The sequence below is a fragment of the Mobula birostris genome, chromosome 7 (genome assembly GCF_030028105.1).
Source record: "Mobula birostris isolate sMobBir1 chromosome 7, sMobBir1.hap1, whole genome shotgun sequence".
NCBI classification, from domain to species: domain Eukaryota; kingdom Metazoa; phylum Chordata; class Chondrichthyes; order Myliobatiformes; family Myliobatidae; genus Mobula; species Mobula birostris.
Genome location: NC_092376.1, coordinates 29175307 through 29200908, shown reverse-complemented (window position 1 = coordinate 29200908; position 25602 = coordinate 29175307). Strand labels below are relative to the sequence as shown.

Genomic DNA, 25602 nt, shown 5'->3' with positions numbered 1-25602 from the left:
TAATGATACATTAAATACAGCCTATCTTATTGTATTCTAAAGTTTTTAGTTGCATTGAGATTTCTTGATTCAATTAATAATTAATCAAGATAGAATAGCTACTGTGGCTTGTATTTTTTGTTAAAGGTTGATGCATTTGGTTGAAAGAACAGCCTTAAGGGATATAGGTATAAATTTATATTAGGTTATGAGGACACTCAGTCCTCGTTTATTGTCATTTAGAAATGCATTCATGCATTAAGAAATTATACAATGTTCCTCCAGAGTGATATCACCAAAAGAAACAAGACAAACCAAAGACTAACACTGACAAGACCACATAATTATAACATATAGTTACAGCAGTGCAAAGCAGTACCATAATTTGATAAAGAGCAGACCATGGGAACAGTCTCAAAGTTCCGATCGGCTCCCGATAATCCCCGATAGCAGGCGGCAGAAGGGAGAAACTCTCTCTGCCATAATCCTCCGGGCACCAACAACTGTCGATGCATTGGAAGCACCCGACCACAGCTGACTCTGAGTCCGTCTGAAAACTTCGGGCCTCCAACCAGCCGTTCGACACCGAGCTCCATCTCTGCTGAGCGCTTCGACCCCGTACCGGCCGCTGAGCAACAAGCAAAGCCGAAATTCGGGGCCTTCCCCTCCGGAGATTCTGGATCACACAGTAACAGCGGCAGCAAAAAAGGCATTTCAGAAGTTTCTCCAGATGTTCTTTCGTTCTCTCACGTCCGTCTCCATCAAATCAGGATTGTGCACAGCACCTTACTTGACAGATTACAGATATAATTCACCGAAGTGGCCGCACAATCTGCGTCACACCACCATCTTCTCCTCCTCCCTGCTAATATCCTTATATTAGCTAAGGATATAGAACATAGAACATAGAATAGTACAGCACAGTACAGGTCCTTCAGCCCACAATGTTGTGCCAACCCTCAAACCCTGCCTCCCATTTAACCTCCCACCTTAAATTCCTCCATATACCTGTCTAGTAGTCTCTTAATTTCACTAGTGTATCTGCCTCCACCACTGACTCGGGCAGTGCATTCCATGCACCAACCACTCTCTGAGTGAAAAACCTTCCTCTAATATCCCCCTTGAACTTCCCACCCCTTACCTTAAAGCCATGTCCTCTTGTATTGAGCAGTGGTGCCCTGGGGAAGAGGCGCTGGCTGTCCACTCTATCTATTCCTCTTAATATCTTGTATACCTCTATCATGTCTCCTCTCATCCTCCTCCTCTCCAAAGAGTAAAGCCCTAGCTCCCTTAATCTCTGATCGTAATGCATACTCCCTAAACCAGGCAGCATCCTGGTAAATCTCCTCTGTACCCTTTCCAGTGCTCCCACATCCTTCCTATAGTGAGGCAACCAGAACTGGACCCAGTACTCCAAGTGTGGCCTAACCAGAGTTTTATAGAGCTGCATCATTACCCCGCGACTTTTAAACTCTATCCCTCGACTTATGAAAGCTAACACCCTATAAGCTTTCTTAACTACCCTATCTACCTGTGAGGCAACTTTCAGGGATCTGCGGACATGTATCCCCAGATCCCTCTGCTCCTCCACACTACCAAGTATCCTGCCATTTACTTTGTACTCTGCCTTGGAGTTTGTCCTTCCAAAGTGTACCACCTCACACGTCTCTGGGTTGAACTCCATCTGCCACTTCTCAGCCCACTTCTGCATCCTATCAATGTCTCTCTGCAATCTTCGACAATCCCCTACACTATCCACAACACCACCAACCTTTGTGTCATCTGCAAACTTGCCTACCCACCCTTCTACCCCGACATCCAGGTCGTTAATAAAAATCACGAAAAGTAGAGGTCCCAGAACAGATCCTTGTGGGACACCACTAGTCACAATCCTCCAATCTGAATGTACTCCCTCCACCACCACCCTCTGCCTTCTGCAGGCAAGCCAATTCTGAATCCACCTGGCCAAACTTCCCTGGATCCCATGCCTTCTGACTTTCTGAATAAGCCTACCATGTGGAACCTTGTCAAATGCCTTACTAAAATCCATATAGATCACATCCACTGCACTACCCTCATCTATGCCTGGTCACCTCCTTAAAGAATTCTATCAGGCTCGTTAGACTTGATCTGCCCTTCACAAAGCCATGCTGACTGTCCCTGATCAGACCATGGTTCTCTAAATGCCCATAGATCCTATCTCTAAGAATCTTTTCCAACAGCTTTCCCACCACAGACGTGTGGGGCAAGCATTTTTTTTAAATTTCCAATTCTAGTTCCCTTTTAGTCTTTACCCTTGTCTACCAGGACCTGGACAATGATCGACCATTGTTGGCATTTTATGTGATGAGTAACGTTCACACCACCCTGGTGCTAGGTTGCAGTATCCAATAAGAGTAAGCTCTGCTTACTGTCATGTCTTGATGTTCAGAATCTTTACTAAGCCCCTTCCAATGACAGGAAACTTTATCAGACACATGCGAGCTGGCTATAAGCAGGATAGAAGCCAAGTATTTTGTGCCAAATCGGTTGCTTTCTCACACACTAATATCTTTACAATATCTACAGGGCATGTACATCAAAAGCATAATTGAACTAATTGGTTATCATTTCATCTGGGCAATTACTTGAAAGCAGAGACATATTTAATACAAATACACTGTTCTTAAGGAAACAAATGTGATTTCTACATCAACAGTTTAATTGCATTTTGCAATTTCTTGGAGGAGAATACTTATGGAACGTGGACCAATATCCTTGGAAGGATAAACGTTATAGAAACAGCTCTATCATTCCAATCTACATAACCAAATTAGCTAATTTGGAAATGTTGGGTAAAGGAGACTAGAAGAGAGAATATCTGATATCTAATAAACATAATATAATTTTGTGATTAAAATGATGTGTGATGCAATTACTGTATGTAATGCCTAGAAAGCATCTGTTAATTTTAATCATGCCATCACAAGTAACTGTAGAAAATGTGGAACATGTCTGTGCTTGGATATTTTCTATTTCACTTTTGGCAGCTAACCAACATGATACTGAAACTTGCATTAATTCAAATGCATGTTGGAAGCAATATCTTGGAAAAACTTTGGAAATATCACCCTCATGAATGTATATACATTAATCAAACCAGTTTTCTGCTTCATAGAAAAGGTGCGGTACTTAAACTTGTATTTGCTGCATGAATAGAACTAGGAACATAAATTGGTGCAACTGATTTGTGCTGTGTTTATGGTCTGCCGAAGTTTCATTCCACCATCCTTCTTTATGGATGTCACCTTATTCGATTTTCTTTGCTTATATAGATTCTTCTTGAATGTATTTCATCTAATTGCATCAATAACCTTTATTTTTTTTCCCCCTTGGTCAAGTTCAAGTTTATTGTCATTCAACTGTACACATGTATACAGCTAAACATTGCATTGTTCCTCTGTGCCCGGGTGTAAAGCACAGTACACATCATCACACACATCTCATATAGTTATGATCCAGCAAATACAGTCACACAATAATATTAGCACAAGTCTCGAGTGACATGGCTTGAAGATTGAAAACTGGCAGTGCATGGTGCATGTTTATGTAGGACAGTATTATGTTACTAGCACTGTTATAATAAAAAACAGTAATATAAATATGTGAGACAGTAGCATAAAAGATAAAAAGTGACCAGTGCAGGATGAGAGTATATCTGTTAGTTGAGGAGTGGGGGTGGGGTAGCAGGGCATTCAGACAGGTTGTAGGTATGTGCTGGGCGGCAGCAGGGTGTTGAGAAATCTTAACAACCTTTGGGAAGAAACAGTTATCCAGCTTGACAGCTCTGGTCCTTATGCCGTGCTATCTTCTGCCTGGGGACAGGAGGTCAAAGAGATTGTGGGAAGGCTGGGAGGGATCTTTGATAATGCTAGGGGCACTACATATGTGATGCTTCTAATATATGACCTGAATGGATATCAGAATTAGATTTACAAATCAAAACAGTGTAGAGAAAATCACTAAAAACTGTACCCATTAGCAGTGTTAATTTTTGGGGGGGGGGGAGGATTATGCTATGTTTAAGATTATAATCTTGTCTTGAACATAACAGCTGAAAGTTTTCAATTATAACAATACACACAATGTGCTGGAGGAATTCAGCAAGCCAGGCAGCATCTATGGAAAAGAATAAACAGTTGATGTTTTGGGCCAAGACCCTTGTTGACTGGAGGAAAGATAATGAGAAGTTAGAGTATGGAGGTGGGGATAGGTGAAACCAGGAGAGGGGTGAATTAAAGAGCTGGGAAGTCAATTGATGAAAGAGATACTGGGCTGGAGCAGGGGGGAATCTGATAGAAGACAGAAGGCCATGGAAGAAAGGGAAAGGGAAGGATCACCAGAGGGAGGTGATGAGCAGGTAAGGAGGTAAGGTGAGAGGGGGAAATTGGAATGGGTATGGTGAAGTGGGGGGGCCATTGCTGGACGTTTGAGGAATCGATGTTCATGCCATCCGATTAAAGGCTACGCAGAAGGAATATAAGGTTTTGGCCCTCCAACCTGAGCATGGCCTCATTGCGGTGGTAGAGGAGGCCATGGACTGGCATATGGGAATGGGATTACTTGCAGATTACTTCCAGATTACTTGCTAAACTTTATCCTAGAACTCTGTTGTACCCAAATACTTTTAACCGCAACATTACTTGTGACTTGGTAAATTAAGCTAATTTGAGATGAAAAGTTTAAAAGTATGTTATTGATAGCATTCTGTTCATTTGTGGAATAATTCAAGTGCCTGAAATCAGCCAAACAAGTATGGAAGATTGAGAAAATGTAAATTAATACAGTGGTATGCAAAAGTTTGGGCACCCCGGTCAAAATTTTCTGTTACTGTGAATAGCTAAGCGAGTAAAAGATGAACTGATTTCCAAAAGGCATAAAGTTAAAGATGACACATTCCTTTAATATTTTAAGCAAGAAAACTTTTTTATTTCGATCTTTTACAGTATCAAAATAACAAAAAAGGAAAAGGGCCCGAAGCAAAAGTTTGGGCACCTTGCATGGCAGTACTTAGTAACACCCCCTTTGGCAAGTATCACAGCTTGCAAACACTTTTTGTAGCCAGCTCGGAGTCTTTCAATTCTTGTTTGGGGGATTTTTGCCCATTCTTCCTTGCAAAAGGCTTCTCGTTCTGTGAGATCCTTGGGCCATCTTGCATGCACTGCTCTTTTGAGGCCTATGCACAGATTCTTGATGTTTAGGTCGGGGGACTGTGAGGGCCATGGCAAAACCTTCAGTTTGCGTCTCTTGAGGTAGTCCATTGTGGATTTTGAGGTGTATTTAGGTTCATTATCCTGTTGTAGAAGCCATCCTCTTTTCATCTTCAGCTTTTTTTTACAGATGGTGTGATGTTTGCTTCCAGAATTTGCTGGTATTTAATTGAATTCATTCTTCCCTCTACCAGTAAATGTTCCCCGTGCCACTGGCTGCAACACAAGCCCAAAGCATGATCGATCCACCCTGTGTTTAACAGTTGGAGAGGGGTTCTTTTCATGAAATTCTGCACCCTTTTTTCTCCAAACATACCTTTGCTCATTGCGGCCAAAATGCTGTATTTCAACTTCATCAGTCCACAGGACTTATTTCCAAAATGCATCAGGCTTGTTTAGATGTTCCTTTGAACCTTTTGAGTAGAACTTTTTGATGGTATGGGTCCTGAGGCTCTTGTACCTCCCTGATGGCAGCAGTGACAAGAATGCAAGGCCCGGTGGGGGTCTCTGATCATGGATGTGACAGAGCTCCATGTAGAAGTGCACAATGGTGCAAAGGGCTTTACTCGTGATGGACTAGGCCATGTGTCCACTACTTTCTCGTGGCTTTTCCATTCAAAGGCATTGGTGTTTCTATACTATGCTGTGATGCACCCAGTCAATATACTCTCCACCACACATCAATAGAAGCTTGTCAGAGTTTTAGATGGCAAGCTCAATCTTCGTAAACCTTTAAGATAGTATAGCATTGCCATGCTTTCTTCGTAACTCTGATAGATCCTCTGAAATGACAACACTGAAGAATTTAAAGCTGCTGACTTTCTCCACCTCTGATCATCTGATGACTAGCTCATGGACCTCTGGTTTCATCTTCGTGAAATCAATAATCAACTCCTTGGTCTTGTTGACATTAAGTAAGAGGTTGGTGTTGTGGGACCATGCACCCAGGGTTTCAATCTCCATCCATCCTATGACATTAAGTAAGAGGTTGGTGTTGTGGGACCATGCACCCAGGGTTTCAATCTCCATCCATCCTATATGCTGATTCGTCCCCACTTTTGATTCAGCCAATGACAGAGGTGTTGTCAGCAAACTTAAATATGATATTGGAGCTGTGCTTAGTCATGCTATCATAAGTATAAAGCGAGTAGAGCAAGGGGCTAAGCTCATAGCCTTGTGATTATGGAGGTTGATGTTGCCAACCCGAACTGACTGGGGTCTACAAGTGAGGAAATTGAGATTCCAGTTGCACAAGGAGGTATTTAGACCTAGGTCGCAGAGCTTATAGATTAGTTTTGAGGGGATGATAGCATTGAATGTTGAGCTGTAGTCAATAAAGAGCATCCGGATGTATGCATCTTCACTGTCTGGATATTCCAGGATTGAGTGAAGAGTCAATGAAATAGCATCTGCTGTTAACTTGTTGTGTGGGTAGGCAATTGGAATGGATCCAAGTCACTTCTCAGGAGTTGATTCTTTTCATCACCTGCCTAATAGTCAGTGAGGCAGGTTACCGTGCTAATCCATAAGTAGTTATTCATAGGGAAAAATAGTTTTTATTTGCAAAAATAATTTTGAGTTACAATATGAATTACATTTAAATTGAGAATACTAGTGTAACTTCAAGTGAAATTTCTTTCAAGGAAGTGTTGGGAGGGGTGCTGCTAGGGCGGTGAGTAAAATTTTCAATCTATTAAGCAATTTGAACACTTAGACCGTAGGTCATAGGAGCAGAATTTAGCCATTTGGTCCATCGAGTCTGCTCCGCCATTCCATCATGGCTGATTTATTATCTCTCTCAGCCCCATTTCCCTGCCTTCTCCCCATGACTTTTGACACCTTGACTAATCAAGAACTCACCAACCTCGACTTTAAATATTCCCAATGACTTGGCCTCCACAACCTTCTGTAGCAATGAATTCTGCTGATGCAGTGTCTTCTGGCTAAAGAAATTTCTCCTCAACTCTGTTCTAAATGGATGTCACTCTATTCTGAGGCTGTGCCCTCTGGATCTAGACTTCCCTACTATATGAAACATCCTTCCCACATCCACTCCACCTCGACCTTTTAATATTCAATAGGCTGCATTGAGATTCCCTCCTCATTCTCTAATCTCTACTTGGCTGCATTTTAAAATCTAGATGCTTTTGACTGGAACTAATACATGGATTGAGCAGAAAGGTGAAAGGCATTTGATGTGGATTTGGTGTGATTTTGCATGAGTGGAAGGATGGAGGAGTATATTTCTATAATGCTACCAGGAGCTGTAATTTCAGTCATTTCATGAAATCTTACTCAGGGCTTTAAATTTTGTTAAAGTATAGAATTTGGGGTAATGTACTTGGGGAAAAAATGTGCAGCAGATATTAGAATTACTGCTATTAGACCTCTGCTGGCCATTTTCTTCTAACCATTTTTCACATGTGGTATGGTCCCTATGTTTTCCTGCAGCCTTATTTCCATGGCAGTCAGATTATCTTTAATTCTATTTCTGTTCTATTTTCTTTGCCTCTTGTAGTCATGGTCGTACTTTTTTATTATTTTTGATCTTATCTACTGACTCACTTCTAAATTGGTAATTGATCCTTTCCTGTCATAGTCTGAACCTTTTTCTATTTTCATATCTTTCTTTCTAGCCTTGTCTGCACTTTGTTTACTGAATGTTTGTAAGTTTGATCCCAGGGAAGGAAGTTTCTGAAAAAATAACTTTAGCACTTCAAGCCAATGAAACATCCATATTATATATAGGCAAACTAAGTTTGAAAGCACAAGAGAGATGGAAAAATATAGTAGTTTGAGTTAAGATATGAGCAGCAAACTTTCAAGAACTCGTCTAGATTTACTAACAGTGTGGCTGAAAGTTTTAGTGTTAAGTAAAATGTGGTAGAATCAGAAGACATTTGTTAGGGAAAGTTAACAGTCTTGGTGGTAACGAGGGTACTTCCACAACTGAATTTATTTTCTGTGCCAACAAAATTTAACCCTACCCAGTAATACTTTAATTTCGTTGAAATTACTTTATGACCTTTTCAATTGTATTACAGCACATAGTTTGCAGTTCTCTTTTTTAAAATATGGTCATTTAGCTTTTCGTGTTTTGTTCCACTAAGCTGCATTTATATTCATGTATTTGCCAGTAACATCTACAAGAGATAGGAAAACTAAGATTTATACAGTTACATTGTCACATTATAAATTAAACTATTTTGTTTACTTGGTTATTTATCTCTTTAATGAAAATGACCTTAATAGTCACTGAACAGCATTGAACTGACTGGATAGCAAAGCATCCTCAACAAAGCTTCTCATTGGGTTTGTTTTTCCACATGACTGATGAACAATCAGCTCTTCCACATGGAGCCCTTCTCCTATTCCTGGGAAAATTGTGGGAAACACCATATTTGCATAATCGTCTTTAGTGCTATTGTGGGCGGGCTTTAGATGCCAGTGCAGTGTCACATTAAGCGTTGGAATGGCCACCTGTCCAGAACTAATGAACTTAGCCTTTGTGTAACATTATCTGTTTTCACAGCAGCTCTTGTGTACAATGAATAACTTCATTTAATATTAGAAAAACTATGATTCTGTTAATGTTTGTATAGTGTCTGAATACTTTCAGAATCAAATTTCCATTTCTGGATGCCACCCGGCAACAACTTTTTCTATTGCAATAAGTTTAAAAGTTGATCTTTGTGAACTCTTCATGAATATTAAATAGGAGCAGGCAAAGGAGGAAAAAGGTTGCAATTTGTCATTTTCATAAAATTATCTATGTCTCTTGGAAAGGTTGCCCTGTATTGTTTTAGACTTGCACCACATTATACAATAAAATTAAAAACTATCTTATTGAATAGTTTGCCTGGTACTGAAGTTTTAATGCAGATTGATTTCTCATAGGAGTTGCTGCCACTAAGGGTCCACAAAGTTTGCTAAATTTACCTGTCTAGGGCCAGGCATAGCACCTATTCAACACCAGTATCTTAATTTTGGTTTTATTGAAATGTAATTTCTACATTTATTAATTTGCACAACAGCTTTAATTAAAGAGCACATTTGACAACCTGGCTACTTCATTCAAATCTAGATATGTATTTAATAAAAGGAATGATACAGAAAAAAATTCTAAAATTAGAAGTGTTTAAAAGCTAGGCTGAGAAGTTTTTTTTAAGTCTGGGAATGAAACTAAAGCTGTATAGGAATTAAGTAACATGATCCCAGAGAAAGAGACTAAAATAGCTGAAAGGTTTGCTAAAAGGAATGGGCTAAACTGGAAAAGAAACCAAGATGCGGAGCACCAGACCAAAAGGTACAGGAGAAACTGTGGAGGTAGGCCAGGGATGTATATGTGCTCCTTGTTTTGTTTTCTTTATTTAACCCTCTACCCTTTGACACCCAAGTTTCTTAGGACTTTTTATCCTTTCTTTCATCTTATTAAGGGCTCATTGGCCCTGAACTTCCACTGTTTCACTTTTGAATGACTCTGTCTTGTCAGACTTGTAGTCTTGCCTGCAAATATGTGCTCCCAATCTACATTTGCCAGGTCCTGTCTTGCAATGTTGAAATCAGTATGCCCCTAATTGCAGATCCATTCTTATCCATTTCAATAACTATCATCACTCTCTCCAAATCTCTCCCACTGACACTGCAGCCAGTTGACCAACTGTATTTCCTAGGATTAAGCACTTTCTGTAGGTAGGACCATCTTCATACAGGCACAATAATAGATCAGTCACCAATTCCAGTAGACTTTCTCAGAACTGCTTCCAATACATGAACATCTAGCTTTGAGTAAGGACCTCAATACTGTCCATTTGTGATGCCTTCCTTTTCTGTACATTTCTATTTGACTTTGACCAGTCATTTTTGTCTTTTCTGTAAGTTGCAGAGAGGGTAAGTGAGGGATGGTGAGGCCAGAATTGCTTTTGTGGTGTTTACAAAACCATGTGGTTGATCAATTAATGAAGGCAGTTGAAGGTGAAATAAACAGAGGAGCATGTAACAGCTGTGAGCTGCAGAGAACTGAAACAGAGAGAACAGTTGGAAATGCTGAAGACCATATTCTTGCTGTGAAAACAGAAGAGCTGAGTTGATATAGCAGATGAATAATTCTACTGTAGAATTAACAGACATGAAAAAAGGTATCTGAAATTCTTGAATTCAATATTGAGTCCCAGAGGCTACAACATTCCCAGATGGGAGGTAAGACATGGTTCCTCAAGCTTGCATTGCATAAGAAGGAGATATCAGATGTCTTTGTGGGCTTAAAGGTGGATAGATAGATGGCCAGGACATGATGAGCTGTATTGCAGGCAAAGGAGGAGAATAGGTTCTGATGTTTATAAATCTTTGCTTGTTATAGGCAAGGAGCAAGATAACTGGAGGACAACAAATGTTATACCTTTATTCAAAAAAGTGCAATCATGATAAGCTAGATAATAACAAGCCTTTAATTCTTACTTCAGTGGTAGGGAAATTTGTTGGACCTGATTGTTAACTTTGTTTCCACAGATGCTACCTGAATATTTCTGGCATTTTCATCTCTTGTCTTGGTGATATGGACATAATTGAAAAAGTTCCAAGAGATGGGATTTGTCTACAAATGGACAGGCGGAGATTATTCAAAGACATTCAGCATGACTTTTGAGGAGAGATCCAGTATAGTTCAATTGATTTTTTTTTGTAGTGGTAACAATGTGAATTAATGAGGACAGCATGAGTGATATTATCAGTAAAGCCTTTTGAGAAGATCCTTTTGGGATCCAGAGGAAGTTGGCAAATTGGATTCAAAATTGACTTGGTAGTGAGGGGGAAAAGTTGGTGGTGGAGTGTTGTTTTTGTGATTGGTAATTTGTGACCATTCGTGTACCACAGGGATTAGTGTTGGGATTCTTGCTGTATGTTATGTGCATTATTAATATGGATGCGAATGTAATCTGTGTAGTTGATTGCAAAATTGATGGCATTATTGATACTGAGCAGTGTGTGTTTTTATATATAATTTTATAGTGCCTTGAAAAAGTATCCAACCCTTAATCATTTTCTGAATTTAATATATATTGAAGTAGAATTTTTGAGCTAATCTACAAAACATTATGCATCATCTCAAATCAAAAGAAAGATTCCCAAAACCTGTCGATAATTTACCAAGAATTAAAAACCAAAATTGTGAGGCTGAAGAAGTATTCATCCCCTTTGTTAATCAAATCAAATCATGTCTGACGAATTTTGTAGAATTTTTTGAGGATGTAACTAGTAGAGTGGATATGGTATACTTAGATTTTCAAAAGGCTTTTGACAAGGTCCCACACAGAAGATTAGTGTGCAAACTTAAAGCACACGGTATTGGGGGTATGGTATTGGTGTGGGTAGAGAATTGGTTGGCAGACAGGAAGCAAAGAGTGGGAATAAACGGGACCTTTTCAGAATGGCAAGTAGTGACTAGTGAGGTACCGCAAGGGATCAGTGCTGGGACCCCAGTTGTTTACAGTATATAATAATGACTTAGACGAGGGAATTAAATGCAGCATCTCCAAGTTTGCGGATGACACGAAGCTGGGCAGCAGTGTTAGCTGTGAGGAGGATGCTAAGAGGATGCAGGGTGACTTGGATAGGTTAGGTGAGCGGGCAAATTCATGGCAGATGCAATTTAATGTGGATAAATGTGAGGTTATCCACTTTAGTGGCAAAAACAGGAAAACAGATAATTATCAGAATGGTGGCTGATTAGGAAAAAGGGAGGTGCAACGAAACCTGGGTGTCATTGTACACCAGGCATTGAAAGTGAGCATGCAGGTACAGCAGGCGGTGAAAAAGGCGAATGGTATGCTGGCATTCATAGCAAGAGGATTCGAGTACAGGAGCAGGGAGGTTGTACAAGGCCTTGGTGGGACCACACCTGGAGTATTGTGTGCAGTTTTGGTCCCCTAATCTGAGGAAAAACATTCTTGCCATAGAGGGAGTACAAAGAAGGTTCACCAGATTGATTCCTGAGATGGCAGGACTTTCATATGAAGAAAGACTGAATCGACTAGGCTTATATTCACTGGAATTCAGAAGATTAAGGGGGGATCTTATTGAAACGTATAAAATTCTAAAGGGATTGGACAAGCTAGATGCAGGAAGATTGTTTCCCATGTTGGGGAAGTCCAGAACGAGGGGTCACAGTTTAAGGATAAAGGGGAAACCTTTTAGGACCGAGATGAGGAAAAAGTTCTTCACACAGAGAGTGGTGAATCTGTGGAATTCTCTGCCACAGGAAACAGTTGAGGACAGTTCATTGGCTATGTTTAAGAGGGAGTTAGATAAGGCCCTTGTGGCTAAAGGGATCAGGAGATATGGAGAGAAGGCAGGTACAGGGTTCTGAGTTGGATGATCAGCCATGATCATACTGAATGGCGGTGTAGGCTCGAAGGGCTGAATGGCCTACTCCTGCACCTATTTTCTATGTTTCTATTAACTTTTCTCAAGTGCAAAATGTGTATTACCTCACCAACTCAGCCAATTTGATGATGTAGAAAATTGGAGGATCACCTGTTTTCAATGAGTTCATAAAAATAAATACCCCCTCCATAGGGCCCAATAGTATGGTAGATTTTCAACAGACTAAACCAAAATGGAGACAAAAGAACATTGAAGACAAGTCAGGGAAATGATAATAGGGAAACATAAATCTGGGGAAGGGTACAAGACCATCCTAAAGGTACTGAACTTCCCTCAGAGCTCAGTGCAGTCCATCATGAAAAAGTGGAAACATTTATAAAATCACAGCTGGACTGCCTAGGTCAGCCTGCACCTGTAAACACTGTTGCCAGAGAAGAATGGCATTTTTAAGAAGGGCGCTATGACACAAACGGTCACTCTGCATGAGCTGAAGTCAGTGGCTGCAACTGGAGATGAAGTTCATGTCTCCACAATCTCTAAGGCCTTGCAGAAAAAAAAATTATGGACAAGAGGCAAGGAAGAAACTCTGGCTAAAAATAAAAACATCCATGTCTGTAAAGACTTTGCAAAGTGTCACTTAGAAAATGCTGTTAAGCTGTGGAAGAATGTCTTGTGGTCAGATGATTCTAAAGTGGAACTTTTTGGCCTCAAACTAAGTGGTACATGTGACATAAATCTAATACTGCGTATCAATCAGGTAACACCATCCCTACTATAAAGTATGATGGAGGTAGTATCATACTATGGGGATGTTTTTCAGCAGTAGGGACTATAAATCTGGTCAGGATTAATGGGAAGATGAATGCTGTTAAATGCAGAGATTTTAGATAAAAACCTGCTAGCCTCTGCCCGAAAGCTTAAACTGGGGAGGAAATTCATCTTTCAGCAGGGCAATAATCCTAAACACACTGCCAGAGCAAACATGGAGTGGCTTCAAATGAAGGAAATTGATGTCCTTGAGTGGCCCAATCAGAGTCCTGACCTCAATTTAATCGAACATCTCTGACAAGATCTCAAGATTACTGTACACCACTGCTCCCCAACTAACTTGAACAACTTGAGCAATTTTGCAAGAAGGAATGGGCAAGACTTGCTCCATCACGTTGCGCAAAGCTAACAGAGACTTATCCAAGAAGACTACTGGCTGTAATAGCTGCGAAAGGTGGTTCAACTAAGTACTGAGGAAAGAGGGATGAATACTTTTGAACTGCTGACATTTCAGTTTTTGAAATTTTAATTCATGCTTACAATTTTTCCTGTTTTAAGCTCTACTGTGTAAAAAAAATAAAAACATGTGATTCACAAATAAAAATTCTCAGTTAAGTTGATCAAAATCCCTAGTTGTAATACTCATTTATGTGAACAAAGGGTTGAGGGCTGAACACTTTTACAAGGCACTGTATTTGTTTCTTGTAAATTATAGTATTTTTTTTATCTAGTACTGCAGTACTGCATCCACAAAAAAACCTAATTTCACGACATATTGTATGTCAGTGATAGTAAACCTGATATTGATTCTGATTCTAAGTTACTGAGATGAACAGAACAATAACATGGAATTTGATCTTGATAGGCATGCAATGATGCATTTTGGGAGGACCCAGAAGGTTAGAACATAGACAATGAATGGTGGGGCCCTAAGGTGCACTGAGGATATAGCGGAACCTTGGTGCACAAGTCTGAAGATCCCTGTAGGTACCAGCACGTGGATAAGATTGTGAAACAGGCATACAGGATAAGGCTGGGCATAGAATGCAAGAGCAAGGAAGTTGTGGTACACTTTTATAACATATTGATTAGACTAGGGCTGGAATACTGCTTACTTATTACCACACTGTAGGAGTTACAGTTGAATAGGCTATGGTCGCTGGAAGAAAGCAGAAATATAAAGTCGATACTTAACAAGAGGCTGGATCAAAAATTGATTCCCTTATTGCATTAATGCTATTATTTCAGTAGTCCAAACATAGATCAGCTGTAGCTGCTTCTTGAGTGCCTGCATTAGCGTTAGTATGGTGCATTACTTTGTGCACATTGAGTAAATTTCTATTTGGCTTTTTATATTCAAAATAGTCTCATATATCAAAATAATTTACTTAGCGCTGAATTTGATGAAAAGTTCTGGGCCATCCCTGCTGCCTTGCCGGTTTGGCAAAGCGCATTTGTAATTTTGTAAATATTGTGGGGCATTTATATTCTATAATTTTTTCCTTTATTGCATGGTGCATTATTATATTTTGAAGTTGTAACATTGTTATTTTTAGCATTTTTTAAAAAAACTATCTTTGACTTGGAGGTATATATGTATATTGCTTCCTTATAGTAATTTCTTTTTATGTTTATAGCAAGAAGGTGTTTTGCTGAGTATCCGCTGCATCTGCTCTCTTTTGCCAATCGACTTCCCAGCTCTTGGCTTCATCCCTCCCCCTCCTGTCTTCTCCTATCATTTCGGGTCTCGACCTGAAACGTTGACTGTACTTCTTCCTATAGATGCTGCCTGGCCTGCTGCGTTCCACCAGCATTTTGTGTGTGTTGCTGAGTATTAAGGTTTTTTGTGTGCACATTCTATATTAAATTTAGTTAAGGGCTCAATCTCAATGAGTCAAATTCAAGCAAGACATCTGGCCACTATTAATTGGTCAGAGACTGTATATGAAAACTGGCAAGTACAGATAGTTCAATCGAATCAATTATGCTGGAAAAACTGCCTGAATGTAAGGTTTTATCGTCTACTTAGTTTGCATTGTCCCCTCTTTTTTGCATTGTTTTCATAATCCATTTTATTCCTAGCCTTTTCATTCCGAAGATGTGATCTCTTGTCAGAATCAGGTTTATTATCACAGATGGATGTTGTGAAATCTTGTGTTTTGTGGCAGCAGTACAGTGCACGACATAAAAATTACTGTTACAAAAATAAATGTTACCTTTGTTGTATGTACATCGAAACATACAGTGAAATGCACCATATATTGAAATAATGCAAAAGATGAATAGGAAATTAGTGTTGATGAAATATTCAGAAATCTGAATATGGGGGAAGAAGCTGTTCCCTGATCATTGAGTACGAGTCATTCCTCACCATCCTGTCTCTGCTCCCCGATGAGAGTAATGAGAAGAGAACATGCCCTGGGTGGTGATAGATGCCACTACCTGAGCTCTTGGTAGTGCAGAGGGTTGTGCCTGTGATGGAACTGGCTAAATCTACAATCCTGTACAGACTCTTGTGATCCTGTGCATTGGAACCTCCATGCTAGTCAATGGTGTAACCAGTCAGAATGCTGTCTTCTGTACATCCGTAGAAATTTGCAAGAGCCTTAGGTGACATACCAAATCTCCTCAAGCTCCTAATGAAGTAGAGCTGCTGGTGTGCTGCCTTTGCAGTTGCATCAATGTGTTGGGCTCAGGATTGATCCTCCAAGATGCTGATATACAGGAACTGGAAGCCATTCATTCTTAAACAAGAGAAAATCTGCAGATGCTGGAAGTTCAAGCAACACACTCAAAATGCTGGAGGAACTCAGCAGGCCAGGCAGCATCTATGGAAAAGAGTACAGCCGACCTTTCGGGCTGAGACCCTTCAGCAGGACTGGAGAAGAAAAAATGAAGGGTGGAGTTAAAAGATGGGGGGGAAGGGAGGGAGGGAGAAACACAAGCTGATGAGTGAAACTTGGTGAGGGAGGGATGAAGTGAAGAGCTAGAAAGCTGATTGGTGAAAAAGACACAGGGCTGGAGAAGAGGGAGTCTGACAGGAGAGGACAGAAGGTCATGGAAGAAAGAAAAGGGGGAGGATCACCAAAGGGAAGCAATGGGTAGGCAATGAGATAAGGTGAGAGAGGAAAAAGGGGATGGGGAATGGTGAAAGGTTGGGGGGGTGGGGGGGGGCATTACCGGAAGTTCAAGAAATCGATGTTAATGCTGTCAGGTTGGAGGCTAGCCAGATGGAATATAAGGTGTTGTCCCTGAGTGTGGCCTCATCTCGACAGTGGAGGAGGCCATGGATAGACATATTGGAATGGGAACTAGAATTAAAAGTGGGGGATCCTGCTTCTGGCGGACAGAGCTGTTCATTCTATCCACTGCTGACTCAATGAGGACAGTATGTTGTACTGATTTCCCCTTCCCGAAGGCCACTATCAGTTTTGCTGATGTTGAGTGCAAGGTCATCATTGTGGCACCACTCAACCAGCCAATTCATCTCACTCCTTTCTGCCACCTTGCCATCTGAGATTCTACCAACAACAGTGGTGTCATCTGCAAATTTATGGATGGCATTTGAGCTGTGCCTAGCCACAGTCATGAGTGTAGACGGAGTGAGCAGTTTGCTAACTTAAAGTGCACCTGTGTTAACTGTCAGCAAGGAAGAGTTGTTACTATTGATCCACACTGACTAGTGTGGCTAGGAAGGTGAGAATTCAGTTACAGAGAGGTACAAACACCCAGGTTTTGATTAGTAGTGAGGAGATAATGGTGTTGCATGCTGAACTTTAATTGATGAACAGCAGTCTGATGTATATCTTGTCTACGTACTGCAAACTGAGTGGAGAGCCAGTGGAATGACATCTGCTGTAGACCTGCTCTGGTGGTAGATGAATTGCAGTGGGTCCAGTCCTTGCTTAGGCATAAGTTAATTCTAGCCGTCACCAACCTCTCAAATACTTCATTGCAATAGATGTGAATGCTACTGGGTGAGAGTCTTTGAGGCAGCTCACTCTGCTTTTTTTCAGACACCAGTATAATTGCTGCCCTTTTGAAGCATACATACTGTACATTTTACATTCATTCTGTGTACATTATTTATATTCTATGATGTCTTATGTGCATTGATTGAATTTTTACATTTTCTTCTGTTGAAATTTGTAGTTTTGAACAGTACTACTTCTGTTTAATCACACTAGTATAAACCTTAAACGTTAAGTATATGGATATTTTGTTGCACGTTTCATTTCTTTTCATTTTAGTTCATAAAAATGCACAAATACATGTTGATTCTGCAAATTATTTCATTTGGAGTGCAATGAAGTAAGGACAGGAAGACACAATATGACTAAATGTAATACATACAGGTTAGTAGTACTCTGCTATAGAGTTAAAATGTTTACTAGCTTAAATGTGCTTTAAACATTTCATTTATTGTTTGGTACTGTAGTTTTTGATAAACTATGCTGTATATAAGAGCAATATTTTTACAGTCTATAAACATAGTTCAAACGCAAATTATTATTTATGATTTTTAGGCTCTGCAGAAACTGACCACCCAGTACCTCAAGAAGGATTGGATTGGATTAAAGATTGATGAAAGAAGTGAACACAACAGGTAAAAGTTATTAAAATGCTCATTTAGTCCAAGTGGCATATATATTTTTAACTGTACTCCTCATCTTTTTTTCCTCCAGTCCTGCTGAAGGGTCTTGGCCTGAAACATCGACTGTTTACTCTTTTCCATAGATGCTGCCTCCAGCATTTTGTGTGTGTGGCTTGGATTTCAGCATCTGCAAATTATCTCTTGTTTTTGTTTGGCATATATTACATGGCTTTTTATAGGTGTGTGCATTCTTTAACTGTTTTTGTCAAAATCTGAAATGTAGAAATAATTCTCTGCATCTTAATTCTCTGATCATTTTAACTGAAATTTATTACTGGAGAGTTTGCATTTCTATTTAGCACATGTACTCTTCATACATTTGATTTAAATGAAATTCAATGTTTGTACTATGCAATATTGGTTAAATTTAATTTGATTTGCTATGATACAAGGAAAAGATACAAAGATAAGTGGAGAAGCAGGTAGTGTTGAAGACTTGGACATGTTAGGAGAATGGGCAAAGAAGCAGCAGATGGAATATTATGTATCAAAGTGTATGCTCATGCTTTTGTAAAAGAAATAAAGGCATGGAATATTTTCTAAACATGAATAAAATTAAAAACTCAGATGTGCAAAGGGACTTGGGAGTCCTTGTGCAACATTCCTTAAAGGCTAACTTGCAGTTTGAGTTGGTGGTAAGGAAGGCAAATGCAATGTTAACCTTCATTTCGAGAAGACTAGAATATAAGAGCAAGGCTGTAATGCTGAGGCTTTATAATGTATTTGTCAGACTGCACATGGACTATTATGAGCAATTGTCAGCCCCAATCTAAGAAAAGATTTGTTGACATTGGGGAGGATCCAGAGGAGGTTCATGAGAATGATTCCAGGAATGAAAGGGTTAAGACATGATGAATGTTTGATGGCTCTGGCCTGAACTTGCTGGAGATTAGAGGAATGCAGGGAGATCTCATTAAACCCTATTGAATATTGCAAGACCTAGATTAGTGGTTGCCAATCAGTCAATCGCGATCGACTGGTTGATCTTTGAGTCTTTCCCAGTAGATCCCGAAAAAAACGAAAAAGAAGTACACAAATACTGTTGTAATGTGAGCATTATAAAAATAAGTAATACTAATTAGAATAATGGTAATATAGCAATACTCCCACTACAGAAAGCTGTTTGTAAAGAGAGGTTGTTTCTGGGGTTGCAGGGTTTTACTTCCGTTCGGGGTTGAAGGCCCAGCAACCGTTTTTCACAAAGCATGCTGCTCAAAATAAGGCTGCTATTGAAGCATCATTTTGTGTAAGTCACGTTTTGGCTAAACACATGAAGCGTTTTACAGATGGCGATTTATTCAAGGAAGCAATGGCCATTCTGGCAGAGACTGTTTTAATGACTTTAAAAACAAAAAACAACATCAAAACCACAATACGTAATATACCTCTTGGCCCTGCAACAGTGACAAGGAGGTTAGAGTCACTGTCAGAGGGCATAGATCGACAAGTGTTAAAGGACTTGTCACTCTGTGAATATTTTTCACTACAGTTCGATGAATCCCTGGATGTAATGCAAACAGCTCAGCTTGTTGTATTTGGCAGAATGGCTTTCCAGGATTTTACAACAAAGGAGGACTTTCTCGCTGTTTTTCACTTAAAGGAGAGAACGAGAGGTGAGGATATTTACAATGAGTTTAAAAAATATGTCCATGAACATGACATTCCCATTCATAAACTGGTGGCAATTACTACTGATGGGGCCCCAGCAATGCGCGGTGTACGCGTTGGCTTTATAGCACTGTGCCGTAATGACCCTGATTTTCCCGACTTCTTGGATTATCACTCTGTGATTGATTCATCAGCAGGCCTTGGCTAGGAAGGTCGTGGACTTTGTTCATGTAATGACACTGGTGGTCAAACTGATAAACTTGATGCGAGCAAAAGTGCTTCAGCGACGCTTATTCAAGGCATTATTGGATGAGCTTGATGCCACTTACAGAGACATAATTCTTCAGGCTGATGTTTAGTGGCAAAGTGCTGCAACAATTTGTTGACTTACTGCCTGAGGTAAAGATTTTTCCGTGGACAAGAAACTAGGAGCACTAGGAACTGTCAGATGATGCATGACTACTGGATTTAGGGTTTCTGACAGACCTAATGGCTAAATTAAGTGCTTAACAACGAGCTCATGGGAAAAGACCAACACCTGCCCCGCATGATAAGCGCAGTAAATGCGTTTAAGGCCAAGCTCGGTATTTGGATTTCAAATTTAAAGAATGGGAGGCTGACACACTTTCCCAACTTGGAGAAAATGTTACAGGCCATCAAGCGAAAAAATGCTTTTCGCCTTGAGCAGTACTGTGCTTACCTGGACAAACTGGTAATAGAGTTCGATCGGCATTTTGGGAAATTAAACGTCATGAAAGATATTGCTGCATTTATTTCAAACCCATTTCTCCCGTTCGATATAGAACAGATAGCAGCCAAATTCCAACAAGTATTTGGTGTGCCAAGTGGTATTGAAATGGAAATAATTGATTTGCAAAATGACATCAAGCTTAAAGCAAGATCAAGGGACGGTGACTTTTGGGGGCTTGTCAGCAGGGAGAAGTTTCCTCATCTCACCACATGTGCACTAAAAGTCAGAGCCTACTTCGGGTCAACATCTGTGTGGAGTTGCATTTTCACAGATGAAAATTATTAAATGTAAGGACAGGAGCTGTCTTACTGACAAACTGTCTCAGACTGGCTGTCTGTAGTTATGAGCCAAATTTCAGGGAACTAGCAGAAAGTATTTAGCCCCAGTCATCACACTGAGTACAAGAGTCAATTTTTATTCATTTATTTTTCATGTTGAAATAAAATTAAATAATGAGACTTAGAATTAAGGGTATGAAGTATTTTAATACTCGTAGAGAAAGACAGCTATGGCCTGTTTGATATGCTAGTTGCGGTGTTTTCTTGGTTGAATTAATTTGAAAGTTTGACAAAAGCATTTTATGTAATTCAAATACAAATAAAATAAAAGGCCTCAAGTTGGAAGTATAATCTGAACTGTTTTTTTCTCTGAACGATTTAGTAGGTCGACCTTGCCTTTCACTGCGGCTGAGGTAGGGGATCTTGGGCTTAAAAAGGTTGGTGACCACTAGCCTAGATAGGGTGGATGTGGAGAGTATGTTACCTATAGTGGGTGAATCTAGGACCAGGGGTCACAGCCTCAGCATAGTGGAACATCCATTTAAAACAGATGAGAAGGAATTTATTTAGCTAGAGAGTGGTGAAGCTGTGGAATTCATTGCCACAGATGGCTGTGAAGGCCAAGACATTAAGTATATTTAAAGTGAAGGTTGATAGATTCTTGGTTAGTCATGACATCAAAATTACTGGGAGAAGGCAGGAGAATAGAGTTGAAAGGGATAATATGTCAGCTGTGATGGAATGGCAGAGCAGACTAAGTGAGCTGAGTGGCCTAATTCTGCTCCTATGTCTTATAGTCATTTTCCTTGTCGAGTTGCATAACTAATTCTCCAAATGAGTGTAGAGTTATACATTTATCGTGTTTGGTTATTTCTGTCCTCTCCTGCCTATGACTGTTTTAAGACATGGAGATCATGAATGCTGTTAAGGTACAGTGGATTCTGGTTAATAGAGATACACCGGGACCAGTACATTTTGACCGTATTGAACGGCTGCCCCAATTAGCTGGTTTCATGGAAATAGTTTAAAAAGTTCAATGTAAGTTTATTATCAAACTACATTTATGTCACCATGTACAACCTGAGATTCCTTTTCTTGTGGGCACTCACAGTAAGTACAAGAAACACAATAGAATCAATGAAAAACTACACCCAACAGGACGAACAACCACCAACTCTCTTCTTCCCTCTGATCTCAGCTCTAATTCTTGCCGTGTTTTCACCGTCCCCTTTGACTTTCCCCTCTCTGAGGCAGACTGTTCTGTCCTCAGCAAGGGCCTTACCTTTATCCCCTTTTGCCCCCATTCGCCTGTACCTCAGTGAGTTCTGCTCCCGCCATGACGTTGAACTCTTCTTCCATTGACTCCATCTTGGGCCCACTTCTTTGGCCAGCATTCCACACACTTCACTAATGACCCCATTTCCTGTCTCCAACCCTCCTCCACATCTTGGACACCCCACTCTGGTTCTTTGCCTGCTCTGGATCTTCTCATGTTGAATTGCCAATGAGACATTAACCAATTCAACTTCAGCAATCCTCTCTCCTCTTTGAAGCTTACCCCCTCTGAACGCACTGCCCGCCACACTGCACCAATCCCAACCTTACGATCAAACCCACAGACAAAGGAGGTGCTGTTGTAGTGTGGCAGACTAACCTCAAACGTTCAACTCTGACACCACCACATAACTACCCCTTGAAGAGGACCCTACTGTGGACCATCAGAAAGCTGGCTCCGACACCATCACTGATCTCATCAACTCCTGGAAAACTCCCATCCATTGCTACCAAACTCATAGTTCCTTTACCCCGCACTGCTCACTTCTACCTCCTACCCAACATCTCTTTGCTACCTTTCCATTCCCTGCCCATGACACCACATTTTCACCATGGATGTCCAGTCCCTCTATACTTCTATTCCCTGTCAAGAAGGCCTTAAAGCTCTCCACTTCTTTCTCAATCAAAGAATTAACCTGTTCTCCTCTATCACCACTCTCTTCTGTCAGGTAGAACTGACCCTCACCCTCAACAATACCTTCTTTGGCTCCTCCCACTAGTCCAGACTTGGGGATAGCTATGGACATCTGCATTGGCCCCAGCAAAGCCTGCCTTTTTATTGGGTATGCAGAAAAGTCCATGTTCCAAGCCTTCCCCAGTAATACTTGCTAGCTCTTCCTTAATGTTATAAATGCCTTATTGGTGCTGCTTCATACACCAGTGCTGAGCTCATCAATTTCATCAACTCTGCCTTCAGCTTCCACTCTGTCTTTAAATTCACTTGGTCCATTTCTGAGACTTCTCTACATTCTTGATCTCTCGGTCTCCATCTCTGGAGACAAACTGCCAGCTGATACAAAGAACGTAGAATAGTACAGCACAGTACAGGCCCTTCAGCCCACAATGTTGTGCCGACTCTTAAACCCTACCTTCCATATAACCCCCCCACCTTAAATTCCTCCATATACCTGGCTAGTAGTCTATTAAGTTTCACTAATGTATCTGCTGCCACCACAGACTCAGGCAGTGCATTCCACGCACCATCCACTCTCTAAGTAAAAAACTTTTCTCTAATATCCCCCTTGAACTTCCCACCCCTTACCTTAAAGCCATGTCCTCTTGTATTAAGCAGTGGTGCCCTGGGGAAGAGATGCTGGCTATCCACTCTATCTATTCCTCTTAATATCTTGTATACCTCTATCATGTCTCCTCTTATCCTCCTTCTCTCCAAAGAATAAAGCCCTAGCTCCCTTAATCTCTGATCGTAATCCATACTCTCTAAACCAGGCAGCATCCTGGTAAATCTCCTCTGTACCCTTTCCAATGCTTCCACATCCTTCCTATAGTGAGGCAACCAAAACTGGACACAATACTCCAAGTGTGACCTAACCAGAGTTTTATAGAGCTGCATCATTACCTCGCGACTCTTAAACTCTATCCCTCGACTTATGAAAGCTAACACCTCATAAGCTTTCTTAACTACCCTATCTACCTGTGCGGCAACTTTCAGGGATCTGTGGGCATGTATCTCCAGATCCCTCTTCTCCTCCACAGTACCAAGTATCCTGCCACTTACTTTGTACTCTGCCTTGGAGTTTGTCCTTCCAAAGTGTACCACCTCACATTTCTCCGGGTTGAACTCCACCTGCCACTTCTCAGCCCACTTCTGCATCCTATCAATGTCTCTTTGCAATCTTCGACAATCCTCTACACTATCCACAACACCACCAACCTTTGTGTCATCTGAAAACTTGCCAACCCACCCTTCTATCCTCACATCCAGGTCGTTAATAAAAATCATGAAAAGTAGGGGTCCCAGAACCGATCCTCATGGGACATCACTAGTCAGAACCCTCCAATCCGAATGTACTCCCTCCACCACGACCCTCTGCCTTCTGCAGGCAAGCCAATTCTGAATCCACCTGGCCAAACTTGCCTGGATCCCATGCCTTTTGACTTTCTGAATAAGCTTGTCGTGTGGAACCTTGTCAAATGCCTTACTAAAATCCATGTAGATCACATCCACTGCACTACCCTCATCTATATGCCTGATCACCTCCTCAAAGAACTCTATCAGACTTGATAGACATGATCTGCCCTTCACAAAGTCATGCTGACTGTCCCTGATTAGACTATGATTCTCTAAATGCCCATAGATCCCATCTCTAAGAATCTTTTCCAGCAGCTTTCCCACCACAGACGTAAGGCACACTGGTCTAAAATTACCCGGACTATCCCTACTACCTTTTTTGAACAAGGGGACAACATTCGCCTCCTTCCAATCCTCCAGTACCATTCCAATGGACAACAAGGACATAAAGATCCTAGCCAGAGGCTCAGCAATCTCTTCCCTCACCTTGTGGAGTAGTCTGGGGAATATTTCGTCAGGCCCCGGGGACTTATCCATCCTAATGTACTTTAACAACTCCAACACCTCCTCTCCCTTAATATCAACATGCTCCAGAACATCAACCTCACTCATATTGTTCACAGAGTCATCAAGTTCCCTCTCATTGGTGAATACCGAAGAGAAGTATTCACTGAGGACCTCGTTCACTTCCACAGCCTCCAGGCACATCTTCCCACCTTTATCTCTAATCAGTCCTATCTTCACTCCTGTCATCCTTTTGTTCTTCACATAATTGAAGACTGTTTTGGGGTTTTCCTTTACCCTACTTGCCAAGACCTTCTCATGCCCCCTTCTTGCTCTCCTCAGCCCCTTTTTAAGCTCCTTTCTTGCTACCCTATATTCCTCAATAGACCCATCTGATCCTTGCTTCCTAAATCTCATGTATGCTGCCTTCTTCCACCTGACTAGATTTTCCACCTCACTTGTCACCCATGGTTCCTTCACCCTCCCATTCTTTATCTTCCTCTCCAGGACAAATTTATCCCTAACATCCTGCAAGAGATCCCTAAACATCAACCACATGTCCATAGTACATTTCCCTGCAAAAACATCATCCCAATTCACACCCGCAAGTTCTAGCCTTATAGCCTCATAATTTGCCCTTCCCCAGTTAAAAATGTTCCTGTCCTTTTGATTCTATCCTTTTCCATGATAATGTTAAAGGCCAGGGAGCAGTGGTCACTGTCCCCCAGATGCTCACCTTTTACAAATCTATGGATTCCCACAGTTATCTTGACTATACCTCTTCCTACCCAGTCTCCTGTAAAAGTGCAGTTCCGTTTTCTCACTTCCTTTGTTTCTGCAGCCTTTTGTTCCCAGGATCCAGCTTTCCCTTCCTTTCCATCAGAGATGTCCTTCTTCATAAAATGATCCTCCTTCTATTCCTCCAATATTGATGCTGTCCTCACCCAGATCTCCTCCATTTCTCGAACATCTGTGCTCACCCTATCTTCACACCGCTTTAACAGTGATAGAGTTCCTCTTATCCTTACCACCCATGAGCCTCTGCATCCAACGCATTCTCCTCAACT

General features: G+C 40.8%; 1 protein-coding gene across 3 annotated transcripts in view; it reads left to right on the top strand.

Annotated features, from left to right (window-relative positions):
* Positions 1 to 25602, top strand: part of LOC140200080 (F-BAR and double SH3 domains protein 2-like) — a 245379-nt gene that overhangs the window by 73824 nt on the left and 145953 nt on the right. For all 3 annotated transcript variants that reach the window (XM_072262822.1, XM_072262820.1, XM_072262821.1), the window contains exon 4: positions 17903 to 17982. In XM_072262822.1, coding sequence (XP_072118923.1) covers positions 17903 to 17982 — 80 coding nt within the window. The remainder of the gene's footprint in view (positions 1 to 17902; positions 17983 to 25602) is intronic.